General features: G+C 36.4%; 1 protein-coding gene across 5 annotated transcripts; it reads left to right on the top strand.

Moving 5' to 3' along the window:
* Nucleotides 1–889: 889 nt before the first annotated feature.
* LOC117619676 (inactive poly [ADP-ribose] polymerase RCD1-like) lies at nucleotides 890–10402 on the top strand. Of its 5 annotated transcripts, none has more exons than XM_034349682.1 (9): nucleotides 890–1075; nucleotides 1224–1283; nucleotides 1396–1441; nucleotides 5057–6313; nucleotides 6931–7172; nucleotides 7546–7649; nucleotides 8587–8814; nucleotides 8925–9020; nucleotides 9910–10402. In XM_034349682.1, the coding sequence occupies exons 4-9, from the start codon at nucleotides 5184–5186 to the stop codon at nucleotides 9931–9933; spliced, it is 1824 nt and encodes a 607-aa protein (XP_034205573.1). In that variant the 5' UTR covers nucleotides 890–1075; nucleotides 1224–1283; nucleotides 1396–1441; nucleotides 5057–5183; the 3' UTR covers nucleotides 9934–10402. The 5 variants fall into 5 exon arrangements, with proteins under 5 accessions (XP_034205573.1, XP_034205570.1, XP_034205574.1 ...); XM_034349679.1 differs by having other exon boundaries at nucleotides 890–1089; XM_034349681.1 differs by having other exon boundaries at nucleotides 896–1075; nucleotides 1224–1291.
* The last annotated feature ends 2447 nt before the right edge of the window (nucleotides 10403–12849 follow it).

Genomic DNA, 12849 nt, shown 5'->3' with positions numbered 1-12849 from the left:
GCAAGTTCAATTTTTTCATGTCTTACATGCACCACACATGACATGCAGAAGCTAGAGAGTATTTGTGGGAGCAAATAATTTCATGACCACTTTAATATCAAGGTCAAGACTGCTCTTGGTCACATTAATTATGTTAATTAAATCTTCATTATTCTCTTTTGATAATTCAAAGAATGGCTACACGATACTTCCCATATTTATAGCCAAGAATAATACACAAAAAGAGTAATCAATAATCAAATCTTGATCTAAGAATCAATTATTATTCTCTCTTTATGAGAAAATTCTCTTGCAATGTTCATGAAAAACACATATCCTTGAAATAATTTTTCTGACATAAACATCAGAGAGCCTTTGGCTAACATCACACTAGTGTTTATCTAATTGATTGTTATTATTTTGCAGGTAATTTTTGAAGAATAATTAAAGTAGAGTGAAGTTCTTCATTTAATTCGTATAGGAGGAATTTGGCTACAACATAAGCGACTGTTCAGAAAAAATTGTGTCTATTCGTGAAGAGTCAAAACTTGCACATCTTCAAAGACAAAAGCTGTATGGTTTCTCTTTGAACAGATACAACCTATTATTCATGAACATGCACAACCAATCACACACCATTTTCATTCAATTAAAATATTTAATTTGTAAAAGAATTCAATTTTTCAACACTTCTCTCTAGGTTCAGTTTTTTGGGAAATTAGCGGCCAAGGCTTTTGACCCGTGAAAGGGGATTTTTACATTTGAACAGACATGAAGCAGGCATATTATTATATAATTAATGAATTACTTTCATTGTCTATGGCACGTGTCATAGTCTTGGTGACTCTTATTGTACGCCGACAACACCCGATCAGAACCTTCTAGGTCTTCATCCCCTCCACGCAACCCCTCCCATCCGCATTTTACATGTCAAAGTAGCGCCTGCTCTGTCTTTATCCTTCGCCCATCCGAAACCCTAGCACCGTCGCACTGCGGCCGTTCCTCCATCACGACGACGCCGTTTCCTCTTCGTCTTCTCCTTCAGAATCACTCAGAGTCGGTCTTTCTTCATCCCTTCGCTTCAGCTTTCGACTGTGTAAATAATTTACGGTTTTGCCCTACCTCCTCTCTCTCCTTTTCTCTTTCAGTTGCGCTGCTTTGCTTCTCATCTTCCCCAAATCCTTAATTTTGATCCCGATCGGTTTCTCCTAACCCTATTTCTGTCTTACAAATTACTGTTGAAGGCTGTGAAGCAATGGAAGCAATTGAAGCATTTGAGGCGATTAGCAAGCCGATCTTTGAGTGTAAGAGGGTAAACCGGATTTTTATTTTTAATTTGATTTTTTGGTTTACAAATTATACCTTTTAATTTTTATTGAAGGCTAATATCAACCAATTTTTTTTTTCCTTCCTCAGACTTGATTGCACCGTGGGTTACGGGGCTTTTCTTTTGAGGATTGAGGTAACTGTTGCTTTCTTTTGCTTGATCTGTTGTTGAAATTTGGTCTCCTGTGCGATTGGTTTCGTGATTACAGTTTGTTTATTATCTGTTTGACCTGTTTGAACTTTGAATTTTGATTGTACGCTGATTATTACTACTTTTAATTAATTGAATTTGATGCTTGATTGTGGGCGGTGGGCTGATGTTTATGTTGAATCTATGCTGAATCTGCTTTGATTTGTTTGATGTTGTATCTTTGTTTGTGGCATGTTTAAAATTTGTGGATAGCTTTTAAAATTAGATTGTTTGAGACTCTTCTATAATGGAAGAAGAACAATCACAACGACAACTTTTGTTGATCTCGATCCTTCTCCAGCTGCTCTAAAACCCTGAGGGTCACATGTACTTATCGTAAGGCAACTTTGCATGTAACTCTCCAGGCATGAAACCATCTTAACAATCAATGTAAGAAGTATTGGAGGAATAACGAAAGATCCTTACATTTCAGTAAAAGGAGTCCGTCCTTTGGTAGTAATCATTTGGAGGCTTTCGGTTTTAGTAGAGACATGTAGGATGACATGCTCTGAGATGGTAATCATTGATGAATTATCGATTATTTTTGTGGAGGGAGAGGGGATTCAACACTTTGATCCTCATCTCGCACATGGACCAAGGGTTTACCTTAGCACTGCCACATGAACTTCTATTCAAAATACAAACTACATGGTTGTCATATCACATTTTATCAACGTTTTAAAAAGTGAAATGTTTATGGTTTCGCTAGGCGTAAGCCTTTGAGTCGTAAGCTTATCAAGACATCTATGATTATAATTTAAAGAATAATATAGAAGCTATTTAAGTGTATATTATACATTTGGTGATTATTTTCTTTTGACATTTATTATTAATCTGTAAGTATTAGCTCTTATTTTGCATAGTATTAGTGTATTACAACTCTTATTTAATTTACTATTAGGTTTTTATGTCTCTTAGGAGTAAAAAAAATACTTGTTGGGCCTCATGTCACTGGGTTTGAAGGGAAGTGCCATAAGCCCACATACCATGTCTAAAAAAGTAAAACCATGGGCTGTGACATGTACACTAACAACCACATGAAATATGAAATAATGAAACACACCATTTCATTAAAGGAAAAGACTTAATGCGAAAACAACAATCTTTGCCACATGTCTTTAAATCTCCTTCCTCTCGAGGATCTCAAAACTTTTTCATAGTATACCCATCACTGCCTCTGAAAACAGCATGTTCCTTATGCTGCCTCTGAAAAATAACTTGTGCCTTATGCTTTTTGTGACTTTCTCTAAAAAAACAGCATGCCTAAGACGATTGGTCGACGGCTTGCCCTGCCTCGATGCTCACCTCACAAATGCCTTTGAGAACGCTCTATTTTATTATTTGTGATTGGATGATGCAAAACTTTATTGCCCCGATGCTTGCCTCACAAACGCCTCACGAACGCCCTTGAGGACATAATTGTCAAACCCTTTTAGGCTTATTGACGAAAGAGATGGAAGAAGAAATCACATAATTTAATCTCATCTTTATGGTTGGATTGAGTCTTTGGAGCAGATTTTTGTCAATGGTTTTCTTCCTGTTTATTAGTTTCCCTGTTTTTAGTAACAGATCTATGTAGAATTTATTATAACTTTCATATCAGTTGTTGAACTAACAAATTAGTTTTATTAATTAAGATTGACTGCATCTTCTGAGAATATTTGAAAATAATATGGGCTTTATCATTTAATTTGCAGTATTAGTATTACTGATTGTTATTTTTTGGATGAGCTTAACATGGGATATTTAAGATATGAGCTATTTTTTTTAGCACGGCCTAAGTTAACAATTGTAACAAAACCCAACAAGGGTACTTTTACCCAAACCCAATTTAGCAACCCTTTTCTAAAGTGGGGTAGAATTTATCTAGCATGTCATGTGGGTTTTGGTTCTTTCTCCGTGTTGAAGCATGCCAAAAAAATCAGGTACTTGACAGTCTGTTGTCTTTGTTATCCTTCTGATTCCTTCTATTTCTTTCATTCGATCTTCTTCTAACATATCAGATGTAGAAAGCTACTTTTAACTTCTTCTTTGAATCCTGAGTATCCACTGGTGGGTATGACATGAACAAAATTTCACCAAAACACCAAAATTATACCGAAAGAGTCTAAAGAACCGAATTTTCTCCCGAATATTAGATAAAGTCTGGAAACCATTTTACCGAAATTTCAACAGCAATTTTGTTGTATCCGCAGTATTTGAAATTTTGGGCTTGGGCCACCCAGCGATGATGGTTGTAACGTCTTTCTCCGGTTTGTAAAGACTTCTTATGATGTCAATTTGATGTTCAGCTAGCATTCCACTAGCTAGACCACTGGACAACTTGTTGTCTTAATGAAAACTTCGAAGTTAATCACATCAACGCTACCTTTCCAGATATGTGTTCATTGTATTTTGACTTGATTGAATTGGGTTCAAATCAAATCCACTTTTCGGGAGAATGACTACTAGCATGCGAAGCACAACAAAAATTTTGTTCTTAGGCCTTGTGTCGGCTTTTGAAGCCTTACTGTCTGCTCCAATATACATATATGGTTTTTGGTTTTGGATGTTCGCTCTTTGTTGTCTGCTGACCGGAATTTGTTTATAGGTTTTTTTAAACCAGTTTCAGTCTTTGTAGTTGATATTGATTTACCCAAAACTTTATATTGGGCCCGTTTGTATTCCTTTGTCTTGAACTTCGTGAAGAACACCATTTTCTCTCTCGTTATGAACAAAAAAGTTGGGCTGTGCCCCAGTTGTTCTCCCCTTCGTTCTACGAACCCTTATTGATTCTGAACTTCGTTCGTGAAACAACCGGGCTTTTGGTGGGCCAGCCCTTTTTTATGTGCTTGACCCTGAAAGGAAAATTCTCTTTGAGGAGCACTAGGTGCTCCTGTGTGAAGGAAAAAGGATGAATCCTTTGTTACATCTGGCACGAGATGACAATGAGAGCTTCCTCTATTAACGAACAGCGGATTGGTAGTGCTTTTGACATGGTTTTTTTTTCCCCCCCCCCTTCTGAATTTCTCTCACTGGTTATTTTTAATTTTTTTTAATAACTTTGTGTTAAAGTCATCTCTATAAGTCAACCTGCTTTTAGGTACAAGGTTGGTTTTCTTCTCTTTGTAATCTTTAGAAATTGCTATGAATTTGTAATTTTTTTTCACAAATTATGAGGTATGAGGAATGTCAATGACTTGATTGTCTTCCTAGGTTGTATCTCCTTTAAGGATGAGACTAATAATCTTCTAAATGCTTCTTCCTTCTCATCACTCTTGAACACCCAACATGCGATGCTGATTTTACAGTTACTGTACCATGACTACTTTTTCAGTCTTGTTCCTCCTTATTTTGTAGAAGTTCTTTAATTACAAGAATGCTAATCTACTCAATTATGGAGCGAACTTTGACATACTTAAGTTATATATCAGTTGTATATGTTTTAAATGATTTGGTATCATAATGATGCATGCTATGGTTTGTGGTCATTTAACTTTGTTCATCTATTATGTCAGAGTTTATTTGTAAACTTGATTACATGTGTGTAATCATATATTCTTAATGTTTTCTCTCACCCAGGAAGGATTTGAAAATTAGCTTCGATGGCTCAGCTTCTAACAATGGTTCGAGCTAGAGTTCTGTGTTAATTTTGCTTTCGAGCTTTTGGATTCAGACTTGCGGATAGTTATTGGTCTAGTAGACAGAAATGGACGCAAAGATCGCAAAGGCATTGGATAATGGTCGTAGAGTTAAGCTCGACTTAAAGAGAAAGCGGGCAACTCGGTATGCTGCAAATTTTCCTGGAGCTACCCACAGAGCATTACCACAGAGGCCGAACTTGAATAAGCTTGGCAAGCGAAGGAAATTGTATGGAAGCAAAAGCAAGCTCATGAGCTGTGGACCTCGTTTTAGACGATCCTTGCTTGCATCTTATTCAAATTTTGCAAGGAGCAGTGTGCCACAGCGTCTGATGTTTTATCAGAATGGTGAATGGACTGATTTTCCTCGGGATCTTGTTGACTTGGTTAGGAAAGATCTACAGGTGAAGAAGGCAGCTATGAACATCAAATCACAAGGTGAACATTATTTGTTAGATTTTTTGCATATGTTCCGTTTGGACTTGAAGACTGGCCTACAGCAACCTATTGCTTGGATTGATGAAACTGGTAGTTGTTTCTTTCCTGAAATTTATGCTGAGGAGGATGATGAGCCAAGTTGGAACTGCCTACCTGAAGGTGTGAAAGATCTGGAACCCTGGGTTGAAGATCATTGTGGGCATGAGATTAAACTGCACCTGGAAATTGAAATAAATGGAGTGGGTCAATCTGGGTTGAATGAATGTAGTGGGGAGTCAAATGGTTTTGTAAAGAAAATTCAGATTGATCACATACCTGCCAATAATTGTGCTGGTATGGAAGTGGAAAATAGTTGCAACAGGAAACATGGTCTAAAAATTGAAGAAGATGTTGAGGGCAATGAAGAGATGAAGAAGAATTTAACTAGAGCAACTGACACTGAAAATGGAAAGTTGGATTGTGATACGGTGCAAAATATATTTCTGAAAGGAGTGAGCACCTTTGATGGTGTAGAAGTACTTGATATATACCAATGCTCAAGTAATCTGATGCAAGCTCGTTTGGAACTTTTTCAGAAGCAGGTAGAAATTACTAAAGCATTTCGTGGCGATGCAAATGTACGATATGCTTGGCTTGCTTCTTCAAAGGGAGAGCTTTCGACTTTAATGATGTATGGGCTTGGTCATTGTGGACTAGCGACAAACAAGTCCATATATGGCACTGGTGTTCATCTCGCAGCAGCTAGCTTCTCTAACACCTGGTTAGTGGGGTTTTTTTTTTTTTTTTTTCTGTCCTTTACAATTTTTGTTTTACATGTGTGAATTATGTTTATAACCTCAATATGAATGATGAGATATCTGAAAGGAGTTAGTCTTCCTGGGTTGGGGTTAGCTACTTCCTGTCATATATAAAAATGCTTTGTCAAATAAGATGACATAGGGAATAACTACGGATGATTTTTAATGTGCCTTGAGGTGCCTGGCTTAGCTGGCTTCTTTTGTGCAATATGGTAAATAACTGTTGGTGACATTTTCTGCACTGTAATGGATGGTAGTAAGGGCTGGACATGATTAATGTGAAGTAATGGAGATGCTATTCACACTGTTAATCATCTAATGCTTTGGTAGATCTAGCTACACCTTGTGGGATGTTCCTCTATGATAAATGTATTAATTGACTTGAGGGCATTGCTAATTTTTGAATTGAATTGTTATGATTATATGGCACTGCTGGCTTCATGAGAAGTTATTGATATTGGTTGCTCAGAAAATTTCTTTTCTGATAGTTTGATTTATTGTCCTTATGGTTGGTTTTACTTTTGGTTACTCTTATTAGCATGCTTATCCGAGAAGGAATGAACTTTTCATTTGTTAACAGTGCAAGTTATTGTGATGTTGACGAAAACGGGGCACGACACATGTTATTCTGTCGTGTCATAGTGGGAAATATGGAGTTACTTCCCCCTGGAAGTAAACAATTCCATCCTGGTAGCAAGGACTTTGATAGTGGAGTGGATGATCTTCAGGATCCAAAACATTACATTGTCTGGAATATGAACATGAATACACACATATACCCAGAATTTGTTGTAAGTTTCAAGGTCTCATCGAAGAGTGAAGGTGATACTCTACTCCTCAAAGCTTCCTGTTTTTTTTTGCTAATCTTTAATAAGAACCTATGTGTCCTTGTATATGCTACTAATTGTACGACTCAGCAACAAACTAGTTCATATCATCCCAATTTCTATTTCAATGTGGACGGAAAATGTTTAGGAGTTAGTTAAGCAAACAGGGCTTCATCCATTGTTGATAGACATCAACTCATGGTTGGGATTTGTGACTAAATCCCAGAGATGAATCATGAATCACCTTCCAACTACTGAATCAATGAGACAGCTGGCTGTATCTTCTGCAAATGCTGTATGAATACCATGGTTTCATTTTATGAAACTTTTTTTTAGTACTTTAGAACTGGTAATTGATGTTTTTACAGGGCATCTGGTTGGGACTGAGAATAAGCTTGGTGTTTCTGGGGTTGCGACATCTTGCCATGGACCTCAGGGCTTGATGCAATTGGAATCGTCAGCAGTTGATACAGTACGTGCTAAAGATTTGAATATTTTCTGTTTCTTCTTGGGTGTGACATTATGATCTTTGTATTTTATTCAATCAATTATATGCTGAAATGCTCATTGTTGTTTTATAATCTTACATTTAGTGTTTCACATATTATAATTCTAGAAGTGTGACTCACGTTCATCCAATCCATGCGGCGGCAACCTGGAAGTTTGATTTTTATGTTTGGGATCTAAGTTCTAATCTGTGGGGATGCTTAGGCCTTATTTTCTAGCTGTTATATAAATTGAACTGAAGTTATGAGGAATTTGGTAGGCTTTCCCGGTTTTGCTTTGGAATTAAAATTCCACTATAGTAAATAGTATGGCTTGCATTTTTGGCATGCATTATTTTGGTTGCAGTGAAGGTAATTCATTTGCTTTTACATAACCATCTACCCTGAAGATCAATATTGACTATGCAATATGTGGTACATGTGGGAATTAAATTTGATTATGAAATGCACTCGGCTTAGATTTAGTGCACATATGATTAACAATGAAGGTTTGAGCATTAGGGGCCATTAGAGATCAGATCTTTTCATTATAGTATGTCATATTTTTGCAGATGTAATTGTTGCTATGTTCAGTGACCATTATTGTCATTCAAACACTGGTGAACTTGCACTAGTGTGATGGATTATATGAAGTCTTATATTTGTCTTTTGAACATCTAGAGAAGTGCATGGGGTGCTTCTGGATGTACGAAGAATAATTTATACACTGCAAGTGCCTTGTATTTTGACTGCCAACCCTATTTGTTACTGAACTACTCTTTTTACATGTAACAGTTACATTTTCACCTTGACAATAATTCATATTGCAATAAAAAGTTTTGTTTCTCTTTTTTTCTTTCCTTTATTAACCATGAAGTCCTAATTCACCACGGTACTAAACAATTAGCATATGTATTCTCATAGGGGAGTGAAAATCAGCCAATTTCTGATTCTGGGAAGTCTCATGGAAGCAATGGTCAAATGGTTTCAAAGTCTGGGGGATATCAGGGGGAAACCACTGCTACTGGTTCTACTTCTGAAAGAACCCCTAAATCCCCTTGGATGCCTTTCCCTATGTTATTTGCTGCTATTGAAAATGAAGTTCCTCGCAAAGATATGGAACAAATTAATATTCATTATGACTTATTCAGGGTATTATTAATATTGATTTTTCCCTTCTCACTCCTTTTATTTTTTAACTTTCTTTCTTTGAAATCTTTCTTGACACATTTATGTGCTTGATTGTGATGATATCTTTTCAGGCAAAAAAGATAATCCGTGATGAATTTGTGAAAAAATTGAGGTTGATTGTGGGAGATACTTTGTTGAGGTCTACGATAACGGAGCTTCAATGCAAGGTATAATTCTACTCCTGCAGTTTAAACATTGTCCATGTAAGCTGGTCTCACATCGACACTAACATGCACATTAAGAGTGAATCAATCTCACGTCTAAACTTTCATGCAAATCAAGTTCTTTCTTTATTGTACATGGGAAGGAGGATTGGTCTGTAGTTTTCTGGTTACCCCCAGAAATGATTTCGTGGTGGTTGACTAATTGAGCAGATAGACTTTTGATTGTGATCATACAAACCATGTTTGAGTCAAGTAAAAAGAAACTTAAGAGACTTATAAAACTGAAGCTGTAAATCTGTGAAATGTAAATCTCAAAGAAAGATGCCCCATGTGTGAGGTTTATAAGATGGGTCTTAAATTCTGCCATATTTCTAGGTTTCTTTTTGTTTTCAGTTTTCTTCTTTATTTTCTTTCAATCCTTGTGATAATTGAATTTACAGTTTGAGATAACGGGGTGCTTAGAGGAATAAATTTACTGAAGAAGAATAATGCAGAGAGTGCTGTAGGGGTTCTGCTTTTAGTTGCGTTTGAAGGTTCCTATGTAATTTGACGTGCAGTGTCAACCTATGATCTGGATTTTCCAACTTAACACCTGAATATCCAATTTCAACAATGTCTCTTTTTATTTTGGCTGCCAACCCTGTTTGAATATCTTCTCTTTTTTCATGCTCTGTCCAATGTGATCTTTTCGTCCTTCGCCATAAATAAATGTCTCCTGGGTGGTTCATCACTTCCAGTATTTTGTTACAGTCGAGTCGGTTCATCAAACTGAATGATTGATTGGTTCCAAGTTAATCTGTTTGGATTTGCTGATCCGGTCAAATGCAGCTTTTAGAATGATCAGATCCTGTATGGTATTAGATTTATTCATAACTTACGTTGCCGCTTGCAGATGCCCTATAAAAGCCAAGAGTGAACTGGAAGTGCCAAAGACAGGTCCACGCTTTCTCTAGTTTATGGTAGCATGCGCCTGTCTCTGAATCTGGTATAATGCCTTCCCATGAAGTTTCATATATCTGAAAATAAAGATTGTTTGAAGCTCGCATGGTAGTAATGCGTCGACATGAAGTAAATGTTATCAGGGACCTATACAAGGTTTGTATTTTAGGAACTCGTTAGTTTTATTTTGGTGAAGTTTATCTAGGGTTTTAGCTGAAACATACTCACTATAGTTACTTTTGAGTAGTGCTTATGTGAAGACTGGATTGATGTTTTTATTTTGTATTATTGCTATTTACCATTCTTGTGTATATTTTGAATTGTCTAGTAGGCCTCTTATCAGAGCGCCGACCTGGTTGTTTTGAGACATCAGAAAAACTTCTCAGTTATTGGAATGTAGATGAGTTGTCTTTTCTAGGTGACCTTGGATGGTATATTTGGCTTAATGTTTTTGTTCATTTACTTGAAAAACCTGATTTTTAGTGTTTTGGGGAATTCACTTTGCACAATGGCCCTTTCTGGCTTTTCAGTTATCTTCCTCGAACATGCTTCCCCAAGCACCCTGTCCGACTTTTCACTTTGGACTGTTTTTTGTTAAGTTGATGCGGACTGGAATAGGGTTTCACCTGAGTCATAAATCTCAGGGTCCGATTGGAGTTTAAATCGGGACCTGCTTATAGAAATGAAATTTGACTTTTGACAACAAAGGAATATCATGGCATGAAGGTGTTTTCCTTCTTTGAACCTATGGGCGTTTAAGTAACCTTAGTAGTTGTGAAAAAGGAAAAACTGATAATGTATTAGGTTTCAGGGGATATTCTAAGATTTAGGTTCATCTACTTGATCCTGTCGTTTGATTATTGATGTACATATTTGTGACGTCTGAGCATGCATTTTGAAATGTTCAGATATGATTAATCTTCAGTAAAAACTGAATGGAGGGTTGATATGAATTGGCGACTTGCTCACCTGGGCTATCAAGGTAGCGTGCACCTTTAATTACTGAAAAAAATTTATTATATGTAATACATTTATTGACCACTTTGCGGACCATTTGGGCTCCACAAATGTACGTGGGACTTAGATGTAATAGGGTGGATAGCAATGTGGGACTTAGCTGTATTAGAGTAGATATAGCAGTATTTGGCAATGTGGTAGAAATAGCAATAGATAGCAATGTGGTAGAAATAGAAATAGCAGCAATATTAAAGAATCAGTCTTTACTTTTAAAATGGTTCAATTTCTTGAATAATCAGTCCTTACTGGGTATACCATATCGGCACTCAGATCCATCATTACGTGGAAAGGCATGTAAGGGCATTTCTAGCACAATTTGTAAGCTTCAAAAAGGAGTCAAAACCAAATGAAAGCGTAAACGAATTCATCGCAGGATGGATGAACTTTAACCTCCAATGCATGGAAAAAATTAACCAAGCAATTCACAGTATATATGTGCCCCAGTAATCTCCTACCTGAGATATAAGTAGTGAGCACTCCAAGGCCACACACATTTGACATGCTAGTCTCAAAGGCATGTAATGTTGAACGACAAGTTCTCGCAGAACAAGAACTCCAAGGATGAAGCGAAAGAAGAGTCTATGGCTACATTCGATAAAATTGACAAAAATTTAGTAATGGCAAGGAAAAGAAATGACTGAAACGGCTCACAGTTAAAAGGAGAGGAAAGTGGTCGAATACACCTTTGACGATGATGTTGAACAAATTCTCTCCGAGCTCTTGAAAGCTGAAATTAGCGATCTTCCTGAGCCTAAATGAAGGTTTTTTTCCTTGTTCCAACTTTATTACTATTCTGATTATCTCCTACACTAGTAGAATTCTGCTTCCTCTATATCAGTATTTTCATAACTCTTGTAAATTTCTAACTTATGCTTCATGTTCAATTTTGTATCTTCTAAGCAATCTTAGACTTTCTCTAATTCTAACGGGCATCCACCAAGATCGAACCATACAAATAAGAAAGGTATGCTTGTAAGTGTTTCATAGTAAAAACAACATCAGGATTAAGTCGTATTATCGAGAAGATGTATAAATAGGTACTTTATTATTCCAAGTATCCTATTATAGTGTTAAACATGCTCTGATACCAAACTCGCAGCATGGCCTTGTCAAGTAAAAACTGAAATATGAAGGAAGAATTTGAGGTAAGATTTGAATTGTTTCCTTATAGTGTTAGTGAGTTTGCTAATGGATTATCGGAGAACCACTTCGAAGATACAACAGTCTGGAATATGCGAATAGCAAAAACTCAAAGAATTCTCTTAGAAATTACTCTAAGGAAATTGTATGATTGTAGAGAAGAAGAAAGAGTAGGAAAATATTTAGAATTGGTTTCTAATATATTGCTCTATTAACAACAGGAAGTATAAGAGCAGAAGTCATCCATTCAAAATCTCAGAGTGTGAACACCAGTTTCTCAAAGGGCACCACCAAAAATTATGCCTGTTGCAAGAATAATGCATTTAATCAAGTCAGAGTAATGTACCAATCAGCCAAAAGACATATTAGTTGGTATGTACCATTTCAACCAAAAAATGGTTGCTCAAAGAATCAAATTCAATTGTCGTGGAATTTGTTTTTTATTATTGAAATCTCAAGAGTCACATGGCTAGTATAAATACTAGATATCAGGCATTGAACATGTTTCTGCATAAAGATCAACCATAAAGACCATAAGAGCATAAATAAGAGATTCCCCGTAATTATCGTGACAACAACCTATCCATAACATAATGTTCGTAGTATGATCATCTGTTTAGCAAGACAGTAATATAACAACAGTTTTCCCTGTTTTGGACTAGACGCATACTTAAAACTAGGGATAACATAGTGATCATAGTATGATCATCTGTTTAGCAAGACAGTAATATAACAA

The sequence above is a fragment of the Prunus dulcis genome, chromosome 2, assembly GCF_902201215.1.
Source record: "Prunus dulcis chromosome 2, ALMONDv2, whole genome shotgun sequence".
NCBI classification, from domain to species: Eukaryota; Viridiplantae; Streptophyta; class Magnoliopsida; order Rosales; family Rosaceae; genus Prunus; species Prunus dulcis.
The sequence above is the reverse complement of the archived record's forward strand: the minus strand, read 5'-3'. Positions and strand labels throughout refer to the sequence as shown.